The following is a 13,642-nucleotide window of genomic DNA, read 5'->3' on the forward strand; positions in this document are numbered from 1 at the left end:
AGATTGGACCCGTGAAGATCCGGGGTAGAACAGGTCTTCAGCAACCCATGGTTGCCGTAAAAGGCGACTGCTTGTCGCAAGAGGCGACTAACGGGATTGAGTGGTCAGACTCACTGACTTGGTTGATGCATGTCATTGATCCCAATTGCGTGGATCGATGTTCATGATGTCAGTCACTGGATTGTCTGGTCCAGCTTTGATTATTTACAGACCGCTGTCACATAGCTGGAATATTGCTGAGTGTGGCATTAAACAACAAACAAACAAACACTATCAGATCGATAAGTAAGAATGAATCTCTATGAAATAGTTTACGAGGCAATTATTTGTGATTGTGAAGTGGGTGGAATTTTTGTGATCTGTGAAGAGTTGGTCTGAATTACCTGTGAACAGTTACTGGGCAGAAGTATTCCCTACTCTTTCTTGAGTGTCTGATTAACAATTACATGTACCTCAGGGTATGCATAACTTTCAGTCATAAGCTATTTACTTCTTAATAACTGGGAAAAAGTAGTGTTAAACCCAACTCACTTACTAATAACTGAAACATTATATGAAGGCTTGAGGTCTGAGAAATTGTCAGACATTTTTGTGTGACATTGTGAAACAACATTTGCAATGGCCTTCGTTATTTGATTGTTTTGTGTGGTTACTGGTTTGTGGAGAAAGGGTTGATGGGGGTACATATACAATGCAAGATAAATACAAATAATTCATGAGGCAATTTGATGATTGTGTTATTTTTCTTTAGAACATGCTACCAAATGCTTCCAAAAGATCACACACCTCTGCACTCTTGTGACACTTGCTGACTGAGTAATAACCTGACTATTTCAGATAATAGTTGACGATGACAACAGCAAAGAGTGGACGCTGTATGATGCAGGACCAAAGAGCATCAAGTGTCCACTCATTTGTTTCCCCCCGGCCAGCGGCGGAGCAGACGTCTACTTCCGACAAATACTGGGCCTGTCTGCAGCTGGATTCCGGGTGATAGGGGTAGGCAACATCAGTAGAAAATACACTCCAACTGTCATTATATCAACCAAGGACAAAAAGTTGATGAAAATTATTCATACACTTTCATTTGAAATATTATCAACTTTTCTATAGAAGTTGCCGTCCAGACAAATGATAACTTAACCTTCTTCAAAGAAGATAAATGTTTATGAAGTATCTTCATTATTCCCAGGGAAGATTTATGCGAATCATAATTTTCAGTCACAATTTATGTATGAACATTTCTTGAAGTACCCGGTACTTGTTGGAGGGGATGGGTAAGGGGTGACATAGTCATCTGAGATGGCACAATTCTCTTTCCCGTAGGCCAGAAACAGATGCTCATGGGTTCAAATCCCAGTTCATGTTACTAGGTTTGTCAGTGCATACCTTTGCTAATGGGTTTCACCAAACGTGGTAAATGTCTAAGATCTGTATTCTCTCTCGCTTTCCTCTCACATCAAGATGGCATACCGTGATGTAACTTAAATACTGTTCAAAGCAGCATTAAATCCAACTCCTTCACTTACTTGTTTAAGTTTTGCCGGATGTATCCAGTACAGCAATGTTTCAGGTGGAGTACCCGGTGTACTGGACCATGAAGGAACTATGTGAAGGCTTCAGAAAGTTATGTGATCATCTGCAGCTAAATAAAGTAAGTAATTTCGCTGTGGGCCCCTGAGAGTTCCCGAGCAGAAGTTACAATGTCATCATCATACTCTGATGACGTTGATGTTCACTCTAGCTGTCAAGCACGGGTTTGTCTCGATTAAAGACTATGATGTTATATAGCTGGAATATCTCCTACTACAGTGGGAAACACCATCTGTCACTAACTATCTCTTAGTGTGACTCCTTCCACTTCTCCTGAGACATCGCCACATATAGCTGCGAAATTGCTGATGTGGCGTTTAGCAATATTCACCCACTCAATCACTCTAATAAAACATTCATTTTGCAGCTGTGTTTGATATATTTCATAGTGTTTGACAGAAATATTTATCTGTTTGTTAAATAGCGTTTTTCCCCCAGACCGGGTGGCGATATTCTCCCTCACTGCCAACAGGTTCATGTTTATACTCTGCTTGTAACTGAGACTGTAGTAGAACTTTCTGCATGAAAATATTGCATCCTATATTAATAAAATTCAGAATGGGTGCAAATAATGTGCACTGCAATTCCAGACGCAAAAATGAATGGCTGGTGGAGTCATTTAAACTAATTTATTTGTAGCCATGTGTTAAAGTTAACAGTCCCTCTGTTTCCTATTTTCTTCACTGAATTAGCTTCTGGCATCAGAGCACGTGCAATATTTTGAAGCTTTTACATTTCTGGAACTGTGGAAGTGTGCACTGTTGCCAGTCTGTAGACGTCAAATAGGTTAGAGTGGGCATATCAGGGCTCACATTTACATGCCAAATTTCTGGTAGTCGCCAGGACTCAGCTGTATGGACCCAGACATTCCTTGCTGATGTAATTCAGACCGTTGGTGACAACGTTACAGGAGGATCTGTCCTGAGATTTGTACTGTGACATTCTTGCTTTTCATTGTGCTTGTGTTAACCTTCCATTATGTTCTAGACTGACCTGTTTATGTTCCACACCAGGTTCATATATTTGGGGCTTCTCTCGGAGGCTTCCTGGCCCAGAAGTTTGCCGAGTTCACTCACCGCTCTCCCAGGGTGGCGTCCATCATTCTATGCAACTCCTTCTACGACACGTCCATCTTCCAGCAGACAAACTCTGCCCCTACGTATGTACATGATGCCGTTGATGCTCGACCCTCTTCTAGAACTATGTTCCAGTGCATCTGTTGCTGAGGAATACTTGCTGGATTCTGAAAAATTCTTTCCATTTCTACATCTCCTAAATTTACTGTCATGTGTTTTTGGTGAAGGGAGGGCAAAGATATGATATGCATCTCTTAGCAACAACAGGATCATTGGGTTTAAAAATGAAAAGTTCACTCAATCAGCTAGAGATGTTCAAATTTAATTAATCTTACATCAAATGCAGGGGTCATGTTGTGATTTTGCTGACTACTGTTTAATACTCAATTCAGTCACTCTCATCCACTGAGCTGGTGTATCCATCCTTTCAGATTCTGGATGATGCCAGCGCTGTTTCTCAAGAAGATGGTGATGGGAAACTTTGAAAAAGGCGTTGTTGATGCCGACATCGCTGACTCTGTTGATTTCCTGGTTGAAAAGGTTGGCCTCTTACACTTAAAGTTCATGTCCTTATAATTCATTAAATTGTTTGAGTTCACAAAAGTGGTAAAGACCTTCATCACCTTGAGCTTTCCTTCCACAGCTGACCTGCAATTATACACCTGAGATACTATTCAGGGCAGTGTTAAACCCAATGATACACCTGAGATACTATTCAGGGCAGTGTTAAACCCAATGATACACCTGAGATACTATTCAGGGCAGTGTTAAACCCAATTATACATCTGAGATACTATTCCGGGCAGTGTTAAACCCAATGATACAACTGAGATACTATTCCGGGCAGTGTTAAACCCAATGATACAACTGAGATACTATTCATGGCAGTGTTAAACCCAATGATACACCTGAGATACTATTCAGGGCAGTGTTAAACCAAATGATAAAACTGAGATACTATTCAGGGCAGTGTTAAACCCAATGATACACCTGAGATACTATTCAGGGCAGTGTTAAACCCAATGATACAACTGAGATACTATTCAGGGCAGTGTTAAACCAAATGATCAAACTGAGATACTATTCAGGGCAGTGTTAAACCCAATGATACACCTGAGATACTATTCAGGGCAGTGTTAAACCCAATGATACAACTGAGATACTATTCAGGGCAGTGTTAAACCCAATGATAAAACTGAGATACTATTCAGGGCAGTGTTAAACCCAATGATAAAACTGAGATACTATTCATGGCAGTGTTAAACCCAATGATTAAACTGAAATACTATTCAGGACAGTGTTAAACCCAATGATAAAACTGAGATACTATTCATGGCAGTGTTAAACCCAATGATACACCTGAGATACTATTCAGGGCGGGGTTAAACCCATTGATACAACTGACATGCTATTCAGGGCAGTTTTAAACCCATTGATACAACTGACATGCTATTCAGGGCAGTTTTAAACCCATTGATACAACTGAGATACTATTCAGGGCGGTTTTAACCCAACTCGCCCGCATTTATTTTCTGAGGTGGACACTAGTTTTCTGGCATATGAGTATACAGAGTTGCGTCCCTTATCCATTCCTCACCTGTCTTAAGTTTGAATCCCAGACTGTGACTCTTTGTCTGTCAGTCATTTGGATCTGACTTTAGTGGTACATGTCTACAACCTGTGTCATGAAACTGATGTGCTGTAATATAACTGAAATGCAGTTTTAAGTGGTGAAAAAAGTCAGCTCACTCACTTATGTTAGAAGTTAAACACAGCTTCATCCTAGGAACCTGCTGATTTCAAAGTGTTTCTGCATCCTCCAACATCCAACGCATCATACCTCCATTCTGTTACAATAGATCCCCAGGACTCGTTTATCTCAGTCAGAGAATTTGTGTGTGTAGTTACTGATAAGAGAGATGTACATAGTAATGGCACCCAAACAAAGCAATTGTGGCAAATAGATCCCGATTATTTATCATGGTACAACTAACTAAATCTAGGATGATGTTTCAGTTCCTTGTCGTCTTTCTAACTTTACAGTTGGACCAACTTAGCCAGCCCGAGTTGGCCTCGAGACTTACACTGAACTGCATGAACTGCTACATTGAACCACAGAAACTACGGGGAGTTGAGGTCACCATCATCGATGTAAGTACTCTCACTAGACCACTCTCCTGTAGATTCTATATCAGCGTTAATGTCCAGGTCACCATCATCGATGTAAGTACTCTCCCTGGACCTCTCTCCTGTAGATTCTATATCAGCGTTAATGTCCAGGTCACCATCATCGATGTAAGTACTCTCCCTGGACCTCTCTCCTGTAGATTCTATATCAGCGTTAATGTCGAGGTCACCATCATCGATGTAAGTACTCTCACTAGACCACACTCCTGTAGATTCTATAACAGCATTAATGTCGAAGTCACCATCATCGATGTAAGTACTCTCACTAGACCACTCTCCTGTAGATTCTATATCAGCGTTAATGTCAAGGTCACCATCATTGATGTAAGTACTCTCACTAGACCACTCTCCTGTAGATTCTATATCAGCGTTAATGTCGAGGTCACCATCATCGATGTAAGTACTCTCACTAGACCACTCTCCTGTAGATTCTATATCAGCGTTAATGTCGAGGTCACCATCATTGATGTAAGTACTCTCACTAGACCACTCTCCTGTAGATTCTATATCAGCGTTAATGTCAAAGTCACCATCATTGATGTAAGTACTCTCACTAGACCACTCTCCTGTAGATTCTATATCAGCGTTAATGTCGAGGTCACCATCATCGATGTAAGTACTCTCACTAGACCACACTCCTGTAGATTCTATATCAGCGTTAATGTCGAAGTCACCATCATCGATGTAAGAACTCTCCCTGGAGTAAGTACGATTCGATAGGGGCGACGAAGGAGCGGTCCACCTGGGCCTGCTCATAGGCTTCGTCGCTAAGAATCAGAAATTTGGCCAAACGGAGAGAGAATTCAGTGTAAGATCACTCAAAGAAATCTTACACCCTGCTGATACCGAGGACAGATCGCTGTGTCTTGTTAGGGCCCTCAAGTATTATCTTAAGGCTTCGAATGAACGCAGACAAGGGCGTGACCGTCTGTTCATATCGTGTAACCCTAATTGGACTGCTGACATAACTCGCAACTCGATTGTGTTATGGCTTCGTTCTGTCATCAATCTGACGTACCGGTCTCGGGGGTTACCGGTTGCGCATGAGATCAGGGCGCTAGCGGCAACATTTGCCCTACACTCCAATATATCTGTTCACAGAATATTGCAGGGTTGTTACTGGCGTTCTGACTCGGTTTTTGCCAATCATTACCTCAGAAAGGTCTCTGATGAAGACGTGGAGGGTGTGCAACGTCTTGGGCCGCTGATTGTGGCATGTAGAGGGTGCTATGATCAGTTGATGGTGCTAAGGCATGTAGAGGGCGCTATGATCTGTTGATGGTGCTAAGGCATAGAAAGGGCGCTTTGATCAGGTGAAGTTGCTAAGGCATGTAGAGGGCGCTATGGTCTGTTGATGGTGCTAAGGCATGTAGAGGGCGCTATGATCAGGTGAGCGTGCTAAGGCATGTAGAGGGTGCTATGATCAGTTGATGGTGCTAAGGCATGTAGAGGGCGCTATGGTCTGTTGATGGTGCTAAGGCATGTAGAGGGCGCTATGATCAGGTGAGGATGCTATGGTCTGTTGATGGTGCTAAGGCATATAGAGGGCGCTATGGTCTGTTGATGGTGCTAAGGCATATAGTGGGCGCTATGATAATGGTGAGGGTGCTAAGGCATGTAGACGGCGCTATGGTCTGTTGATGGTGCTAAGGCATGTAGAGGGCGCTGTGATCAGGTGAGGGTGCTAAGGCATATAGAGGACGCTATGATCTGTTGATGGTGCTAAGGCATATAAAGGGCGCTATGATCAGGTGAGGGTGCTAAGGCATATAGAGGGTGCTATAATCAGGTGAGGGCGCTATGGTCTGTTGATGGTGCTAAGGCATGTAGAGGGCACTATGATCAGGTGAGGGCGCTATGGTCTGTTGATGGTGCTAAGGCATGTAGAGGGCGCTATGATCAGGTGAGGGTGCTATGATCAGTTGAGGGTGCTAAGGCATGTAGAGGGCGCTATGGTCTGTTGATGGTGCTAAGGCATGTAGAGGGCTCTATGGTCTGTTGAGGGTGCTACTGTCTGTTGCAGGTGTTTGATGACTGTGCCTTATCTCATACTGTGAGAGAGGAGATGTACAAATGTTACCCAGAAGCTAAACGAGCCCACCTGAAGACTGGCGGCAACTTCCCTTACCTGAGTCGCAGTGCAGAGGTCAACGTCTTCATACAGGTACATGACATAGATTACAGTGTTACTTGATACAATGGTCTGGTGCTTCATTGACTTCATTTCACCCCGTACCAAAACTACAACTGTAAGGCAAGAAAATATTCCTGCAACTTCAAGAATTGTGACAAGGATATATATAGAATTCCAAACTAAGTGCCCTTGGGAGGCAAATTGGGTAAAACATATGTTATTGTCTTAAATTCAGTGGTATTTTAACATTATATTTTAGCATTACCTTCAATATAGTAGACTTCTTTCTTTACTGGTCCTGTTATCAGTGAAACAAAAACCACCCCTATAAAGCCATGACTTACGTTAGTTAGACATTCTGCAGTTTTAAGTCCAATTTGGAAATTTATACTGTCTTTTGCAGCAGACTTGTGGCGAGATATGTGCCTCTGAGCAGAGATGAATCCCTGTCTGAAGCAGTTATTATTTCAAATGACTCAAAGTAATTCTATCTCGGTTTCATTGCCTTTGACAATGGAATAAACGACCTAACATGACACGGTTTGATTTTTGTGTATATACAATATGTCATTATATCGCAACAAAGTTTATTGTTGCAGCCCCAACTCGTTGTATGTGTTAAGCTATGATATATTGAAAGTCAGGCGACATTTCAGTCTCAGCTGTGTAAGGAGGTATTTATGTCCCAGTTGTCTGCCCCTTCTGCAGAGATGCAGCTCGAACTTGCTCGTATCATGTTGCTTGTGGATTCAAATCCTGGATTCACCCTGAAAATTTGCTGGTGATCCAGGCACATTTTGTTATATTGATTGCCTGACCAAATCTGCAATAAATTAAATGAAAGGGACCCAAACTTACCACTTTTTCATATGCACAGACCCGTGAAGATCCGGTGTAGAATGGGTCTTCAGCAACCGATGCTTGCCGTAAAAGGTGACTTTGCTTGTCGTAAGAGGCGACTAACGAGATCGGGTGGTCAGACTTGCTGACTTGGTTGATGCAATATGATCGTATCGCAATTGCGTGGATCGATGCTCATGATGTCAATCACTGAATTGTCTGGTCCAGACTCGATTATTTACAGACCGCCGTATAGCTGGAATATTGCTGAGTGCGGCCTTAACAACAAATCATATGCGAATGGCAAGAAGGTTTTTGATAGATCGAGTGTGACAAAATTTTAGTCCATCAGCTTGGGAAAATTAGTTTTGGGAGGGAGCCTAAAAGTTTATGACTTTAGTTCTTAGCAAACCGTGATGTGTTGCAGATTCATTTAAAGCAGTTTGACACTACCCAGTACCATGCCAAAGAAATCACAGCAGAGGAGCAGGAGAACTATAACACCCGTGATGCCAACGCCAACATCAACGAATCATGAGGCCCTGCCATGCCCCCTCGATGCAGATTGGGAATCTATCATGTCTTTCACATTATAGGAGAGTAAAGCTTGGCATCGTCTATACATCTACTACAACAAACTGCTGTGATCATCCAACTATTGGCAAAACTCCAGAAGACATTCTTATGATAAGAACAATGTTGTGCAACTCCATCTTCCGTCGGCTGCCAGGCAGGAGGAGGGTGATAGCAAGGAGAAGCATGGTTAATTATTTTCAGCCACCATCCTCAGCAAATTAGGTTTGGATGTGTCAGATTGTTTTAAGTATTCTAACATGATTGTCTCATTGAGTTTCAAAGTTATGAAATAATAAACATTGATTTGTGCTCAGTTTATATAGTGTAAGAAATCTAAAGCTCATCACATCCTCTTCTGTCCATGTTTTATCATTCTTGTTAGTATTGTAAGAATTGTTGCTGTTATATTAAGTAATATAATATTAAGTATATTACCTTGTTAAATATTGTAGTCCTTGCTCTAACTCTGGAACCTACTCAAGGCTTTTGTTGGGTTCATATGAGTTTCTACATGTCAGTTGCTGAATGCAGTTATAAACATGATGATAAACACCTAAAGAAATCCTCAGGTTTTCCCATCACCTAGTCTGTCATAATTGTGTAAATATCAAGCTACAAGTTGGACGTAATGAATAATCAAATGTAGCGATCCATTCAGAATGTCCTTGATTATACATGTTGTAGTGAATGACAGATTTGGTGTCAGTGAAACTAGCAATAATGTCACAAAGGCTATTCCCTTGTAATTTGGACCATACATGACAGAATCTGGATACTTAGGCCTCTCAGAGTCCAAGAATCTGTATACTGCAGTTCAGTGTTTTAGTGCTTGACTTTGTTTCCATTTTTATAAACTTCCAACAATGTCAGGCACCGAGGCATGGATGGTCTAGTTGTCTGAGGCACCTCAATTCGCTGTGTAGAGTTGCGTCCCTTGGGCATGCCAGATGTCCATAAGTATGAGATTGAATCCCATATTCAACACGATTATCATCTTCCCAAGGCAAGTGAGTTAACTGACTTTAATAGTCCAGTTTGCACCCTTGCCGAACGAGGCTGGAATTCCTGGGCTCAATCGCAGCGCCACCAGTGTTTATTACAAGTTATGTCCCTTCTAAGCCTCTCCTATGGACCAATCAGATTCCATCACTTGCATTTGTTTCAAACAGAACGGTGGCGCCCAGTCAAGATGATCTGATTGATAAACCAGATGCATGTTGTGATAAAACTGGTCTTACATCGTGAAGTGCATCAAATCACGCAGGCACCTTTATTAAAAACATGAAAAGGTTTGGAAAATATCTGTTGACAGCGAGTTGGCAGAGCACAAATACTGCAATTGACCGAAATCTGCGGGACAGTTTACGAACCAAATTTCGATTTCGTTGCGCGATTTTGATTGGACTATGCAAAGACTCGTTAGTCCAGTCAAAATGTAACTCTATAATCTCTGGCTAGTTCGGCAGGGGTAGAAACTTGACTTTTATAGTCAGTTAACTCTCTTGCCTCGGGAAGATGTACGATTATTGTCAGCACTGTCCTTGTGCGTTTCACCAAGTCGTAAATGTCTAACATTACTTTAGGCTTTCCTTCAACCACTGGTTTGACTGGTGAAGATGGAGCATGAACAGGATGCAGTGATACATATTTTATTCTGTTTTTAGGTTGATAACTATCAGTAGTTATCTTAACGTCCATTAAAGTGTTTCAAAATGGCAGACAGGTTCATTTCTTTTTGCTTCGAACAACAGGTTATGACTCTTTTTTTTACACATGGAGTTGACTGAATGTCAAACATTGTTAATCAAACACAAAAAATTTTTGTTTGCATCTTTTTTTACTCTAAGTTGCATTTTTTTTACAGTAATTTAGAGTTTATGATTCTGTTCTACTTGTTTTTCCAGAGCCTTGAGTTTTCTTGTACAATTAGAATACATTTGTGGTGACGTTTTGTCAGTTACAGCTTACACAGTGCCATGTTACTTCTGTTTTCATACAAGGGCAGAGTGCAATTATGTTACAATACATGCTCCCTGTGAGAAACATGCTTGTGTCTTATCTTTACGCTTTGATGCATAGATTTCAGGAGTTTTTCATGACAATTTAATCCCAACAGATCTCATGACTCACTGTAACGAGAAGAGCATGTATTACTATCGTCATGGTAATTTAGTAATATATAAATATGGGAACATACATGAACGTAATCAAGGTGGACATTTTAAGAAAGTAACATGCAGTTTACGGACGAACAAACATTGTTTAGTACTAGATACTGATCTATCACATTTAATTTTTATTAAACTGAATGATAGTCAGGATACAAGGATTACCCATCCTCTAAAATAATCCTTCAGTATATGTCCAAGTGGAGATCAAAAGAAGTATTACTAACAAACATCATGTTCATCCAAGAGCAAGACTAAGAACAGTGCAGGGCTTATTTTTTGGAAAATGGAATATGATTGCCATTAAAATAAATGCTGTGATTTTATCTAATTTCTTGGAGGAGTGAATTGTGTGATTATGCTGCTAGACTTTCCTTGATTCTTCTCAATAGTAACCAAGTCTCTGTTCCACACAGTGATCCGATTGTTGTGACTACCGTAAGTCTATGTTAAGGAGGGGACACAGATGGCCCAGTCGTCTAAGGTGCTGCTATTCGATGTGCAGAGTTGTGTCCCTCCCGCACGCCAGAAAGCTATGATTGTGGGTTTGAATCCCAGTTTGCCCCAATTATGTTTCTAGGTTTGTCAGTACCCGTGGGTTTCACCAGAGTAAACGTCTGAGACCTGCATTACTTTCTCCCATAACAAGCCGACATGCCGTGATATAACTGTAATACTGTTCAAAGCGGCACAAAAACTCACTATGCTAAAGAGTATGGGAGTTCTGATAGTCATCGCGCTGAAAGCCAGTGAGTGCAATAATACTACAGGCCACGATACCATACATATCCCAGAATAGAAACGCCAAGGCAATGAACTGGAAAGATTTCTAAATATAATGAAAAAAAGCCCCTAAATCTGGATTCAGAAAAATCCTGTCATTACTGTCCCAAAAAGTACATATTTTGATTCATCATGTATCGCAATACGTCTGTAGCATATCAAAGGGTACGTATTGCAGTCCTTCAGAGTTTAGGTGTATTGGTTTACCTATATAATGAAAAGACAAGGTCACTTTGTGGAACAGGGCCCAGTTTGATTAGCACCAGCATTACTGCCTGCTTCATAGCTTCTAACTCGTGCAGTAAGTTACTTAAACTGTGTAAGATGTTTGTGATGGCAAAGTGTTTTTGAAGGATTCACATCATCGATATCTCAGTAGGGCTGTAAGGATTTACTGAACATATTGTGAAGTCATGCATGATGCCAAATTGTAACGCCATATATATGCAATGTATTTTGATTCAGTGGAATGACAGTGAACATACATGATATAAGGTTGATTTTCTTGTGTTTGAACAACAGCTGTTATGCAGTTACATGTTTAACAGACTCAAGTTCACTCTGCCTGTCAAACATGACAATATGGAAGTATCATGTTCCTGTGAGTGAGTGAACTTTACATTAATCATGCCAGTTAGCATGTTTTTGTGTGTGCTGGTGTTGAGATATCGGACATTGTGCTTCAGTGACACCAAGCTTTACTCTCTCCTGATTAAAGCTGTTGATATGCAAACTGAATGACATAGCCAATTATAAATTGTACATAACATTCTCGGTCATATTATACTCAACTATTTTTTACTTCAAAATAATGACTTGTGTCAATCTTTGTGAAATAAATTTACTAATATTGTACATGTGTTGTGTTAACATGTTGGTGCAGAAGTCCCACTCCTTGTGCCAGCAAGATGCTGAATAGCATGGTTAGTGCAGAGGTCCCACACCTTGTGCCAGCAAGATGCTGAACAGCATGGTTAGTGGTGAGGTCCCACTCCTTGTGCAAGCATGGTTAGTGCAGAGGTCCCACTCCTTGTGCCAGCAAGATGCTGAACAGCATGGTTAGTGCAGAGGTCCCACACCTTGTGCCAGCAAGATGCTGAACAGAATATTTAGTGCAGAGGTCCCACACCTTGTGTCAGCAAGATGCTGAATAGCATTGTTAGTGCAGAGGTCCCACTCCTTGTGCCAGCATGGTTAGTGCAGAGGTCCCACTCCTTGTGCCAGCAAGATGCTGAACAGAATGGTTAGTGCAGAGGTCCCACACCTTGTGCCAGCAAGATGCTGAACAGAATGGTTAGTGCAGAGGTCCAAAACCTTGTGCCAGCATGGTTAGTGCAGAGGTCCCACTCCTTGTGCCAGCAAGATGCTGAACAGAATGGTTAGTGCAGAGGTCCCACACCTTGTGCCAGCAAGATGCTGAACAGAATGGTTAGTGCAGAGGTCCAAAACCTCGTGCCAGCATGGTTAGTGCAGAGGTCCCACTCCTTGTGCCAGCAAGATGCTGAACAGAATGGTTAGTGCAGAGGTCCCACTCCTCGTGCCAGCAAGATGCTGAACAGAATGGTTAGTGGTGAGGTCCCACTCCTCGTGCCAGCATGGTTAGTGCAGAGATCCCACTCCTTGTGCCAGCAAGATGCTGAACAGAATGGTTAGTGCAGAGGTCCAACACCTCGTGCCAGCATGGTTAGTGCAGAGATCCCACTCCTCGTGCCAGCAAGATGCTGAACAGAATGGTTAGTGGTGAGGTCCCACACCTTGTGCCAGCAAGATGCTGAACAGAATGGTTAGTGCAGAGGTCCCACACCTCGTGCCAGCATGGTTAGTGCAGAGGTCCCACTCCTTGTGCCAACAAGATGCTGAACAGAATGGTTTGTGCAGAGGTCCTACTCCTCGTGCCAGCAAGATGCTGAACAGAATGGTTAGTGCAGAGGTCCCACTCCTTGTGCCAGCAAGATGCTGAACAGCATGGTTAGTGCAGAGGTCCCACTCCTTGTGCCAGCATGGTTAGTGCAGAGGTCCCACGTCTAGTGCCAGCAAGATGCTGAACAGAATGGTTAGTGCAGAGATCCCACTCCTCGTGCCAGCAAGATGCTGAACAGAGAGGTTAGTGCAGAGGTCCCACACCTCGTGCCAGCAAGATGCTGAATAGAATGGTTAGTGCAGAGGTCCCACACCTCGTGCCAGCAAGATGCTGAACAGAATGGTTAGTGCAGAGGTCCCACACCTCGTGCCAGCAAGATGCTGAATAGATCCAGAATTGAAATCATGACAGAAATGAAGCACAA

At 42.1% G+C, this 13,642-nt stretch overlaps 1 protein-coding gene across 1 annotated transcript in view; it reads left to right on the forward strand.

Moving 5' to 3' along the window:
* The window catches only part of LOC124135779, a 34,959-nt gene that overhangs the window by 1,062 nt on the left and 20,255 nt on the right, over positions 1-13,642 (forward strand). Inside the window, exons 2-8 of the mRNA XM_046501329.2 lie at positions 838-999; positions 1,574-1,654; positions 2,607-2,752; positions 3,101-3,209; positions 4,713-4,820; positions 6,880-7,020; positions 8,258-8,362. Of these exons, the coding sequence (XP_046357285.2) occupies positions 838-999; positions 1,574-1,654; positions 2,607-2,752; positions 3,101-3,209; positions 4,713-4,820; positions 6,880-7,020; positions 8,258-8,362 (852 nt within the window). The remainder of the gene's footprint in view (positions 1-837; positions 1,000-1,573; positions 1,655-2,606; positions 2,753-3,100; positions 3,210-4,712; positions 4,821-6,879; positions 7,021-8,257; positions 8,363-13,642) is intronic.

This window comes from Haliotis rufescens, unplaced genomic scaffold (genome assembly GCF_023055435.1).
Source record: "Haliotis rufescens isolate VD_foot unplaced genomic scaffold, xgHalRufe1.0.p SCAF_1, whole genome shotgun sequence".
Classification (NCBI taxonomy): Eukaryota; Metazoa; Mollusca; class Gastropoda; order Lepetellida; family Haliotidae; genus Haliotis; species Haliotis rufescens.